Source organism: Gorilla gorilla, chromosome 15, assembly GCF_029281585.2.
Source record: "Gorilla gorilla gorilla isolate KB3781 chromosome 15, NHGRI_mGorGor1-v2.1_pri, whole genome shotgun sequence".
Classification (NCBI taxonomy): domain Eukaryota; kingdom Metazoa; phylum Chordata; class Mammalia; order Primates; family Hominidae; genus Gorilla; species Gorilla gorilla.
Genome location: NC_073239.2, coordinates 84712561 through 84726120, shown reverse-complemented (window position 1 = coordinate 84726120; position 13560 = coordinate 84712561). Strand labels below are relative to the sequence as shown.

General features: G+C 40.7%; 1 protein-coding gene across 6 annotated transcripts in view; it reads right to left on the bottom strand.

Moving 5' to 3' along the window:
* RAD51B (RAD51 paralog B) overlaps positions 1–12734 on the bottom strand; it is a 909884-nt gene extending 897150 nt beyond the window's left edge. For 3 of the 6 annotated variants that reach the window (XM_031001913.3, XM_063697921.1, XM_055362179.2), the window contains exons 1-3: positions 12624–12699; positions 8870–8955; positions 6939–7052 (exon numbers count right to left, since the gene is read on the bottom strand). In XM_031001913.3, coding sequence (XP_030857773.2) covers positions 6939–7052; positions 8870–8953 — 198 coding nt within the window. In that variant the 5' untranslated portion in view covers positions 8954–8955; positions 12624–12699. Of the gene's footprint in view, positions 1–6938; positions 7053–8869; positions 8956–12623 lie in introns of all 6 variants that reach the window. The other 3 variants (XM_055362180.2, XM_031001916.3, XM_063697920.1) reach the window with 2 other exon arrangements.
* Between the last annotated feature and the right edge of the window lie 826 nt (positions 12735–13560).

Here is a 13560-nt window from a genome sequence, read left to right as displayed (position 1 = left end):
TACCTAAAGCAAATTTGGAAAGAAAAAAAAAGTTAAAGAAAACAGAAGTCAGTAAAAAATTCCACAATCCTGAGATAACCATTATTAACAATATACACCAAATACCTTTATAACGGTCATTTTTATAAAATTGGCATGTATACTATATACAATTTTGTAGCCTGCTTTTTTCACTAACCATTTATATCCTGGGCATTTCTCCTGTTATTAAAAATTATTGGCTGGGCATGATGGCTCATGCCTGTAATCCCAGCACTTTGGGAGGCTAAGGCAGGAGGATCACTTGCAGCCAGGATTTCAAGACCAGCCTGGGCATCATAGCAAGACCCTGCCTCTATAAAAATCAACAAACAAACAAATATTTTTAAAAGATTTTAGTGCCTACATAATATTCCCTAACATAAATGTAATATAATTTATCTCCTTCTTTACTATTATTATTGTTTCCAATTTTTTGATATAAGAAATATTTCAGTCGGCATCCTTACGTAGACATTTTTTTCTATAACCTATCATCAGGCAACGTGGATGCATGTGGGGATACTTTCTCAAACATGCAAAGGCAGCCCAATCTGTCAAAATTAAAGCACTTCACTTACAATTTTAAGTGTAATTTCTAGAATAATAGATTCGGTAAGTCAAAAAAAGAATAATCAGCTGGGTGCGGTGGCTCACACCTGTAATCCCAGCATTTTGGGAGGCAGAGGCCGGCGTATCACCTGAGGTCCAGAGTTCGAGACCAGGCTGACGAACATGGAGAAACCCCATCTCTACTAAAAATACAAAAAAAAAAAAATTAGCCGGGCATGGTAGCACATGCGTGTAATCCCAGCTACTCAGGAGGCTGAGGTAGGATCATCACTTGAAGCCGGGAGGCGGAGGTTGGGGTAAGCCAAGATCACGCCACTGCACTCCAGCCTGGGCAACAAGAGCAAAACTCCATCTCAAAAAAAGGAATAAAATGAACTAACAGAACAAAACTTCAGAAAAGTAGTATGTATATAAATGAGACTTCTAGAAGAGTTTTGTGATATGACACTACCAATTTTTCTTCTACTTCGGTGGCTGCTTCTTCTCAGACTCATTATCATCTAATCTGACCTGTAACTGTTGGCATCACTCAGGTTTCAGGCTTAAGTACACTTATCGTCTTACTGTATGCACTTTATAGGCAACCACTCATCCATTCCGATAGCTTTAACTATCATATTTACACCAATGACTCCCACGTGCATGCCTTGCCTTCAAGGTCCAGGTCCATATATTTAACTGCCTATTTCCCATCTTCACTAAATGTTTTATAAACATCTTAAATTAGACAAGTACTGGCCGGGGGCGGTGGTTCACGCCTGTAATCCCAGCACTTTGGGAGGCTGAGGCAGGTGGATCACCTGAGGTCACGAGTTCGAGACCAGCCTGGCCAACATGCTGAAACCCTGTCTCTACTAAAAATATAAAAAATTAACCGGGCATAGTGGTGGGTGCCTGTAATCCCAGCTACTCGGGAGGCTAACGCAGGAGAATCACTTGAACCTGGGAGCCTGGGCCGAGATCTCACCATTGCACTCCAGCCTGGGTGACAAGAGTGAAACTCCATCTCAAAAAAAAAAAAAAAAAAAATTACACAAGTACTAAATTGAATGTTGATTGAATCATACATTCAATCAACCTGCTCCTCTTCCAGTATTCCTGATCTCAGAAAATGGTACCACTCAGTTTCTCAAAGCAAAAGTCAGGGAATCATCTCTGACATTTTCCTATATGTCACCACCACCTCAGCCAAACAATCACCAAATCCCATTAATTCTCTCTCCTAGGCTCAGCACAGTGGCTCACATCTGTAATCCCAGCACATTGGGAGGCTGAGGTGGGTGGATTGCTTGAGGCCAGCAGTTTGAGACCAGCCTGGACAATGGCAAAACCCCATCTCTACTAAAAATACAAAAATTAGCCAGGTGTGATAGTGCATGTCTGTAGTCCCAGCTACTGAGGAGGCTTAGGCACAAGAATTGCTGGAACCCAGAAGGCGGAGATTGCAGTGAGCCAAGATCGCACCACTGCACTCCAGCCTGGGCAACAGTGCGAGACTCTGTCTCAAAAAAAAACAAAAATTATCCCTCCTAAATATCTGTCATATTAATCAACACTATAACCTCTGCATTAATAATATAAGTCACCATCACTTTTTGTTTGGAATACAGTTATAGGTACCTAACTAATCTTCATGAATATTTTATTGCTCCTTTTCAATCACTTGTCCATGTCCAAGACTGATTTTTTTTAAAACACGTATTACAGTATACCCTTTTATGAGTTTCCATTGCTCTTGGAATAAAGTCCAAATCAAAGCCCTAATAATCTGACTACTGCTTACTTCTCTGGCTTCATCTCTTACCACTCTCTTCTTCGCTGTTATGACCCACTCACACAAGCCCCATTCTCCTTCTCTTCCCAGGGCCTTTGCATCTGTTATACCCAATGCCCAATAACTCTTCCCTGCCCATCTCCCTTCCCAGCTCCTTTGCCTATCTCTCACCTATTCATCTTTCATGTTTTAGCTAAAGTATTGCTTCCTTGGAAGGGTCCTCCTGACCCCCAAACTAAGTAATCCCTTATTATAAAGTTTCAAAGTACCTTATGCTTTTCCTTCATAGAATTTAGCACTATTATAATTAACTAATTATTTCTGAATTAATATTTTAATGTCTGGCTTCCCCCACTAGACTGTAAACTACAAGAGGGCTGGACTGTATAAACTTGTTCACCATGATAGCCTCGGTGCCTGACAAAGTACCTAATACATGCTTGACATTCAGTAAATACAGGTCAAAAGAATAAATGACTGAATAAATGAGCAAAAAAAATTTCCTGAAGAAATGAACTAAAACTAAGCCAATGCACCAACAACAGGCAAGAAGAGAGCCAAATTATGAATGAACTCCCATTCACAATTGCTACAAAGAAAATAAAATACTGGGCCAGGCACAGTGGCTCACGCCTGTAATCCCAGCACTTTGGGAGGCCGAGGCGGGCAGATCATGAGGTCAGGAGATCAAGACCATCCTGGCTAACACGGTGAAACCCCGTCTCTACTAAAAATACAAAAAATTAGCTGGGCGTGGAGGTGGGCGCCTGTAGTCCCAGCTACTTGGGAGGCTGAGGCAGGAGAATGGCGTGAACCCAGGAGGCAGAGCTTGCAGTGAGCCGAGATTGCGCCACTGCACTCCAGCCTCAGCGACAGAGCAAGACTCTGTCTCAAAAAAAAAAAAAAAAAAGAAAAGAAAATATCTAGCAATAAATACAGCTAACAAGGGATGTGAAGGACCTCTTCAAGGAGAACTACAAACCACTGCTCCAAGAAATCAGAGAGGACACAAACAAATGGAAAAACATTCCATGCTCATGGATAGGAAGAATCTATATCATGAAAATGGCCATATTGCCCAAAGTAATTTATAGATTCAATGCTATTCCCATTAAACTACCACTGACATTCTTCACAGAATTTTAAAAAGCTATTTTAAAATTCATATGAAACCAAAAAGGAGCCTGTATAGCCAAGACAATCCTAAGCAAAAAGAATGAAGCTGCAGGCATCATGCTATCCAACTTCAAACTATACTACAAGACTCTAGTAACCAAAACAGCATGGTACTGATACAAAAACAGACACATAGACCAATGGAACAGAAGAACTCAGAAATAAGACCGCACACCTACAACCATCTTATCTTCAACAAACCTGATAAAAACAAGCAATGGGGAAAGGATTCCCTATTTAACAAATGATGCTGGGAGAACTGACTAGCCATATGAGGAAACTGAAACTGGACCCCTTCCTTACACTTTACACAAAAATTGACTCAAAATGGATTAAAGACTTGAAAGTAAAATCCAAAACTATAGGAAAAAAAACAAAACCTAGAAGAAAATCTAGGCAATACCATTCAGAACATAGGCACAAGCAAAGATATCATGACGAAAATGCCAAAAGTAATTGGAACAAAAGCAAAATTGACAAATGGGATCTAATTAAACTAAAGAGCTTCTGCATAGCAAAAGAAACTATCATGGTAGAAAATGGCAGAAAATTTTTTCAATCTATCCATCTGACAAAGGTCTAATATCCAGACTCTATAAGGAACTTAAACAAATTTACAAGAAAAAAAAACCAAACAACCCCATTAAAAAGTGGGCTAAGAACATGAACAGATACTTTTCAAAAGAAGACATTCATACGGCCAACAAACATAGAAAAAAAAGCTCAGCATCACTGATCATTAGAGAAATGCACATCAAAATCACAATGAGATACCATCTCACACCAATCAGAATGGCAATTACTAAAAAGTCAAGAAACAACAGATGCTGGCGAGGTTGCAGACTAACAGGAATGCTTTTACACTGTTGGTGGGAGTGTAAATTAATTCAACCATCGTGGAAGACAGTGTGGCAATTCCTCAAAGACCTAGAGGCAGAAATACCATTTGAACCAGCAATGCCATTACCAGGTATATACCCAAAGGAATACAAATCATTCTATTATAAATATACACGCACACATATGTTCATTGCAGCACTATTCACAATAGCAAAGACATGAAATCAACCCAAATGCCCATCAATGATAGACTGAATAAAGAAAATGTGGTACGTATACACAATGGAATACTATGCAGCCATAAAAAGGAATGAGATTATGTCCTTTGCAGGGGCATGGATGGAGTTGGAAGCCATCATCCTCAGCAAACTAATGCAAGAACAGAAAACCAAAAACGGTGTGTTCTCACTTATAAGCGGGAGCTGAACGATGAGAACACATGGACGCATGGACACACGGAAGGGAACAACACACATTGGGGCCTGTTGGAGGTTGTGGGGGAGAGGGAGAGCTTCAGGAAGAATAGCTAATGGATGCTGAGCTTAATACCTAGGTGACAGGATGATCTGTACAGCAAACCACCATGGCACACATTTACCTATGTAACGAACCTGCACATCCTGCACATGTACCCTGGAACTTACAATAAAAGTTGGAAAAAAAAAAAACTAAGCCAGTGTTTAGGGCAGTGCTGAAATATAAGGAATGCTACAAGAATGAATGTAAACCATAGGAGAAAGATGACTTCTTGAACTGTATTTGGAATTGTATTAAGATGGCAGCTGAAGGTAGTGATGGAAGTAGAAATTAAAGTTGAATTTCGGGACCATGCTCTCTATTTATTAACGGGAAATATGCCATGGATATTGACCAATTAGAATGACAGATGACAAATTAAAGGTTTTTCTGGTGCTTTACAACCTTCAAAATAATAACAAGTTAATTTGAATCTAGTCACAGAATCATTGCATAGTATTTTAACTTCTGTTTTCTCCCATAAAAGAAAGCTGTTCAAGCAATGAAATCAATGATAAAGCTAAGACTAATGCCAATTTCTAACTCCAATTCTGATTCTCCTTCTGACTATCCTGTCTTTAAAATATTTTCCTCAGATCACAAGCTCAATCTGAACAAAAGAAAATATCTGTTGTTTGGCCAGGCACAGTTGCTGATGCCTGTAATCCCAGCACTTGGGGAGGCCGAGGCGGGAGGATCACTTGAGCTCATAAGTTCAAGAACAGTCTAGGCTATGTGGCAAAACCCCATCTCTACAAAAAACACAAAACTTAGTTGGGCATGGTGGTGTGCACCTGTAGTCCCAGCCACTCGGGAGGCTGCGGTGGGAGGATGGCTTGAGCCCAGGAGGTGGAGGCTGCACTGGGACCGAGATCACACCACCGTACTCCAGCCAGAGAAATAGAGCCAGACCTCATCTCAAAAAAAAAAAGAAAGAAAATATCTGTTGTTCAAATATCTGTTCATTGTTTTTAGAAGTTTCCAATGACACTAACATTCCTTCCTTCTCCCCTTCTTCAGAGAATTGTACTTCATTGTTCAGTGTTCAGTAAATTTCAATATAAGGTAGTAAGGTAAGAAACTTACAGTCCACATAAATAAATACATTTGCAAAGCACCGAACAGAATTTTAGGAAACTCTTACTGTGAGAAAACAAGATATTTCTATCATGCTCCAAATCTACATTTTGAAAAGCTACAGTCATGATATAAAAAGTCTGAAAAAATGTACAATTTGATGAGGGCTTTTGTAAAAGACTTCAAATTTTCTTAAGAGTAAAGGATAAATTTTTAATTACCTTTTATTCAATCAATAAGCAACTACAAGTACAATTATGTGTACTTTATGATCTAGAGCAAGTGATGATGGTAAAGGTCAGTATATCAAAGAAAGGGGCATTCTAAAATTAAGATTATAATTTAACTATGAGGCCATCAAACACTACCTAATCAAACAGAGAAAGATGACCTTTTGAACTACTGCTATTGGCTATAGAAAAAAAAATAAAAACTTTCTGTTGCTCCCTAATTCCCATATTTAGAAATTGTCTCCCATGAGTTTATAAACTACATAAATTTTTCACACATAGGCTAGGCACGGTGGCTCACGCCTGTAATCCCAGGACTTTGGGAGGTCAACGCGAGCAGATCACTTGAGGTCAGAAGTTTGAGACCAGCCTGGCCAATAAGGTGAAATCCCATCTCTACTAATAATATAAAAATAAGTTGGCTTGGTAGCACCGTGCCTGTAATCCCAGCTACTCAGGAGGCTGAGGCAGGAGAATCGCTGGAACCCAGGAGGCAGAGGCTACAGTGAGCCGAGATCGTGCAACTGCACTGCAGCCTGGGCAACAGAGCGTCTCAAAAAAGAAAAAAAAATTTTTTCACATGTATTTTCCTTAGAGAACTAACTTCTATAGTAGAAAACTCAGTATTTTTGAGGTACTCATCTCTATTTCTGCATGTGCCTCATCCCTAAAAAAACATGTTTAATGAGATGAGGAATCATTCATAATCAAATCATAATAAAATATAAATATACCGTTTGCATCTTTGGGGCACAGGCCCTGCTGACCATACATAGAAGTTCATGGACACCTCGATGACTCAGACCAGTCACCTTCATAAGCTCCAGTGGGGAAAGACATAAAAAGTCCTAAAGAAACATAAAGAGAGTATTTTAAACATATATGTGTAACAAAGATACTAGAGTTAAAAGGAAACCTTCAATTGATACTGCTTATGTAGACAAAAGTATAATTTATCACAGATCAAAGATTTATACATTCATTGTAGTATTTTCCCCATAAATATGCCTTAACTAAAAGTTGTAATGACACAAACTTATCTTCTAATTATCCTGTTTAGTTGGCATATACCAGAGGATACACCAAATAATATCACATAGCACCAGCATCCAATCCAGGTGTGTATGAGCGCTACACTTGTGCCAAAAAGAATTTGGGTATAAATATATGCCCAGAAAGTGTCAGGTTGAAAGAGTTTCTTTCTTTTTTTTTTTGAGACAAGAGTTTTGCTCTGTCGCCCAGGCTGGAGTGCAGTGGCACGATCTCGGCTCACTGCAACCTCCACCTCCTGGGTTCAAGCGATTCTTCTGCCTGAGACTCCTGAGTAGCTAGGACTACAGGCACTCACTACCATGCCTGGCTAATTTTTTTTATTTTTAGTAGAGACAAGAGTTCACCATATTGGCCAGGCTGGTCTCGAACTCCTGACCTCATAATCTGCTCACCTCGGCCTCCCAAAGTGCTGGGATTACAGGTGTGAGCCACCATGCCCGGCCGAAAGAGTTTCTTTCTAAGCTAGAAGTTCACTCAGAGATAATATTTCATAGTTGAAAAAGAATGAAACTGACTATAGGATGAAATAACAAATTTCATAATTTTAAGAATGTTTCCGAGTATAAATATGCAAATAATTAAATGTATAACAAAGGAACCAAAGTTATCTTTAACACAGAAAGCAATTCAAAAAAAAAATTGCAGAATGCTCTGTGAAAATGTCTTATTAAAGATAAAATCAGGCCAGGCACAGTGGCTCATGTCTGTAATGCTAGCACTTTGGGAGGCTGAGGGAGGCGGATCACTTGAGATCAGGAATTTGAAACTAGCCTGGCCAACATGTTGAAACCCCGTTTCTACTAAAAATCCAAAAATTAGCTGGGCGTGGTGGCATGTGCCTGTAATCCCAGCTACTCAGGAGATGGAAGCAGGAGAATCACTTGAACCGGGGAGGAGGAGATTGCAGTGAGCCGAGATGGCACCACTGTACTCCAGCCTGGGCAACAGAGTGAGACACTGACTCTAAACAAACAAACAAAAAAAGGATAAAATCCTAAGATAAAACCTTAAATCTAGCCAGGCACAGTGGTGTGTGCCTGTAATCCCAGCTAGCTGGGAGTTGAGGCTGGAGGATTGCTTAAGGCCAGGAGTTCAAGATCAGCTGGGGCAGCATGAGAACCTAGTCTCAAAAAAAACAAAGAACAAAACCAACCAACCAAAACCTTTAAATCTTATTTACCATGCTAAGGAGGATTTGCTTCACCATCTTGCTTAAAAATGCAAGATCCGCTCTATATATTTCTCATGCTCCATCAATCAGAAAATGGTCTATTAATTTCTTTTGCTTTTAAGAGAAATGATACATGTTGAACAGTATCTCCTCATTTGAGTCCTATTTTTCATGTAACTATAAAACAGTAAAGCTGTTACTTCACCTTATGCCATGACCACTTTCCTCTCAAAATGCAAAAATACTAAATTTGGGTAAATGAAATCGCAGTTGGAAATGCACCCAAGGAGGCTTGATATTTACAATTAGCCTATGGAAAAGCACCATCATTTATCTTTTTTTTGTAAGCCTACATTTTCATATTTCAAGTTTAAGAGGTATTAAGGTATAAAGTTAACTTGTGCATAAAACTTCTCAATAAAAATGTTAAATAAAATTTACCTGACAGGTAAGGATCTGATGTCTACTCAGACGGTCACACAGCTCTTGTGATAAACCCACTCGTTTTAGTTTCTTGCTACCCATGCCTCCAGATCCAGCAAAGAAAAGAAGAACCATGAAAAAAACAACAGAATATAACATAAGTGATAGTGAATAGGCTATCCAAAACAAAATTAAAAATTCCTCAAGTTTCTCCATATGCAAAATGAAACATATTGTGTTAAAAATATTACTGATAAAGGAATGCTATAGAACCTTTTTAAATGTTTTAAATAGGAGAGACAATTGTTCGTCAAACAGGCACATAGAGAAACAAGGCAACCTCAAATATAATTTCACACAATTAATTGATATTTACTACATGAATATAGTACCACTTCACATTTGTAGAGCATCTTAAAATGTTCAATGCATGTATAAATTTTATTTGGAAATGTAATTAACTTTCAAGGCATATTTCCAAACAGAACTACTAGAAAGTCTATTGCACTGTAACAATTTACATTGCACTGTAACGGCAATAGGTATATTCATGGAGCACCTACCACATACCAGGCACTGTTCCAAAACTTATCTAAATTATCACATTTAATCTTCTCAATAGCCCTAGAAGGAAAGTAGATTATTAGCCCCTTTTTACATATGAGAAAACTAAAGCCTGGAAAAGTTAGCTAGTCCATTGTCACCAGAAAACATAAATAACTGACCCAGAATTTGAATCCAGGCAGTCTAATTCTGAAACCTATCCTCTTAACCATTACACTCTACTGCAAGTCCATAATCATATTTAACTCTTCCTTTTTCTAGGAGTCAGAACACACCTTCTGAATCAAATGAGATTTTATCACTGCAGTATTAAAATGTTCTTTTTAAATATATATATAGAGAGAGAGAGACAGGTCTGGCTCTGTCACCCCAGCTGGAGTGCAGTGGCTCGATCTCAGCTCACTGCAACCTCCCCCTCCTGGGCTCAAGCAATCCTCCTACCTCAGCCTCCCAAGTAGCTGGGACCACAAGCGTGCACCACCATGTCTGGCTAATTTTTGTATTTTTTGTAGAGACAGGGTCGACACCATGCCTGCCCAATTTTTGTATTTTTTGTAGAGACAGGGTTTTGCCATGTTGCCCAAGCTGGTCTCGAACTCCTGGGCTCAAGTGATCCTCTCGCCTTTACCTCCTAAAGTGCTGGGATTACAGGCATGAGCGATCAGACCTGGCCCAAAATGTTCTTTATTACACTAGCTACTTATATTCTCACATGCAGTTAAATTTCACTATTGTACCTTGCTAGGGGTAAATGAGGCTCATGAAAGATTTATCTTCACAGAGCTAAAAAAGAATTACTGTGAGTCTCTTAATGCATACAAAGGAGAAGCTGTATATCTCATTGAGATGGTAAAGAAGTATCCTCTGGAACGAACTGAAACAGGAACTCTTCATGGATCCAAGGAATAAAGCAATATAGTTATCAGAAAAGAAATAACATTTTGGAATGAAAATATATGTATACTGAGAATGTATATATTTGTTTATTTCCAATACCATGGCCCAAATTTCTATTTAACACCTAAATTCTCTGAATCAGACTGAATCAATCTCTCTCTCTCACACACACACACACATGCACACAATATACATACATACACACCTCTCACAAACACAAAATACATCCTCCTCATTTCTCTCTATGGGAATTTGTTAGCAATGACTTGTTTCCCCCAGCAGAAAACCAAGTGATACCTGCTATAATATTGCCTAGTGTCTTTTCAGATCAGGTAGTTTCAAGTAATGACACCATTTAGACTGATAAATTCAATTTAAAAAAAAAAAGAAGAAGAAGAAAGAAAAGAACCATAGGCCACACAAGGTAGCTCACGCCTATAATCCCAGCACTATGGGAGGACAAGGCAGGCAAATTGCTTGAGCCCAGGAGTTTGAGACCAGCCTGGGCAACATAGAGAGAACCTGTCTCCACAAAAAAATACAAAAATTAGCTGGGCATTGTGCCGCACACCTGTAGTAGTCCTAGCTACCCAGGAGGCTGAGATGAGAGGATCACCTGAGCCCAGGAGGTCGAGCCTGCAGTGAGCTGTGATCATGCCACTGCACTCTAGCCTGGGGAACAGACTGAGACCCTATCAAAAACAAAAAACAAACAAACAAAAAACTATAAATTCTAAACTACAGGGACTTTAACAACAACCAATCCTGCCATTTCTGCCTTAATAGGGCCACTCCCATCACTTGCCTGGACTATGGCATATTGTTTCTGGCCACTCCATTCATTTGTTCCTTACTTTACTCCTTCCACAGCATTTAAATACACACCCTGCTGAGGTCTGGGGTACAAGAATCATTTAAGCATATTCCCTCTCCTTTGAATACTCATAGTTGAGATGAAAAGAGAGGTACACACAAATAACTACAGCCATGCAGTAAGCATTACAATTGCTATTTAAAAGTGCTATGGAAGCAGACAGGAAGAAGCCCCAAATTCGCCTGCAAAAGTCAGATCAGTGTCACAATCCTGCCTTGAGTAGCTTCCTAAAAAGTCACGCTTATCCTTTAACACTTCCCATGGGACTGGAAGACCACAGGATAAATTCCAAACTTCTTAGGGTCGCAGAGAAAAACATCAAAAATTGGTCCCTCACTTCCTTCTCACTCATACATCACATTGCAACGTTCAGTTCCTATCCTTCCTGGCAGTTACTTCACCTCTCAGTGTCTTAATTTCCTTAAAACCCTTGTTTTACAGTCATATGAATTTACTACTTCATATGACTGTAGTGGAGGTTAAAGGACTCGGCCAGTGCGTGGCACATAGTACTTAAGGTCAGCAATAATTATTTAATGACTCTCACATGATCTGCCCTCCAGCCACATGGTATGTGTATCACGCATCCTGTCTCCCTGACTTCCCTCCACAAAACCTTCCCCAGTCAAGTCTTTTCCTCTCCAATGTTCTCATCAACTTCGTACATATCTTTTCGATAATCTTATCAAAATACTATTATGTCTTGCAAGTTTGTTTGCCCCCACCGGAGCACGTAAATTCCTGCGGCGTATGTGTGCGCGAACGCACGTATGTGTATTGTACATGAGGGTAAGACGGTCAACCCTGGAGAATGAACCCTGTCCTCCTTACCACCAAGAAAAGAAAATTCTTCATGTTAGATGTTCAACAACTGTTTAGGAACAGTATTAGCTAATATTTATTGAGCCCTTATTACGTGCCACACTGTTCCAAAGGCTTCGGATATTTTACCTCACTTTACAGATAAGGATACTGAGGTAACTAGTTGAGAAACTTGGGCAAAGTTAAACAGCTGACAATTGGTGTGAAGCTCGCATTCGAATCCAGGGACCGGACTCCAGATTCCACGCTCTCCAACACCACCTGAAGTGGGACATTCCCTCAACTTCCCCTAATGACACGCTGCCTGAAGCGGGAAGGGGCTGGGGAGGAAGATGGGCAGCAACAGGCGGAAACATCACCCAGAATCCCCTAAAAAGAGCTTTTTCCAACAATGAGCAGCTTCCAAGCATTCCCCACCAAAAGAAGGCCCGAAGCTCCCCCAATTCACAGCGGGGTTCTTAGTGACGATCCCGAGTCTTAAGGGGGCGTGACCAACACCCAAGAGAAAATCTCCGCTCCCCCAATATCGAAACCCACGAGCCTAGGGAAGGAGCAGGAAATAATGAGCGAACCCCACTTCCCCACAACGGCACCCCACATGAAACTTTCCAGTACCGGGTCTGCAGCATCCAACTTTCAAGTTTCCCCACCCTTTACACAGTTTCCCCGCGGAAAACGCCGCAAAGCAACAACCGAAGCACTGATTGAGTCGTCATTCTGGCTACTGTATCCAATCAGAGGCCGGCAGAGGCCCAGGTTGGCTCCGCGGCTTGCTGGGAATTGTAGTTAATACTGTGATCAGCCTAACAGATCGAATCTGAAGCAGTTTCTCAATATAGTGATTATCAAAATCTGTTGGAGGACCATCACCAAAGAGAATGTGAAACAAGGGAACACCCTGTTTGGAAATTTTTCTTTTTTCTTTTTTCTTTTTTTTTTTCTTTTTTTTTTGAGAGGGGGTCTCGCTCTGTCGCCCAGGCTGGAGTGCAGTGGCGCGATCTCGGCTCACTGCAAGCTCCGCCTCCTGGGTTCACGCCATTCTCCTGCCTCAACCTCCCTAGTAGCTGGGACTACAGGCGCCCACCACGCCCGGCTAATTTTTTTGTTTTTTTCGTAGAGACGGGGTTTCACCGTGTTAGCCAGGATGGTCTCGATTTCCTGACCTCGTAATCCGCCCGCCTCGGCCTCCCAAAGCGCTGGGATTACAGGCGTGATCCACCGCTCTCGGCCCTGGAAATCTTTTTTTTTTCGTGTATCATCACTTTTCACAATGGCTTAAAGGGGCCAGACGCAGTGGCTCACGCCTGTAATTTCAGCACTTTGGGAGACCGAGGCGGGAGGATCACTTGAGCCCGGGAGTTCGAGACTAGCCTTGGCAACATAGTGAGACACCCTCCCCCATCCCTCCGCCTCTACAAAAAAATACAAAAAATAGGCCAGGCTCGGTGGCTCATGCCTGTAATCCCAGCACTTTTGAAACTGCCCGATGGGTTCACCTTACCGGCTGCCTAGACAGAACCGATTTATCAGGACAGGGGAACTGCAATGCAGA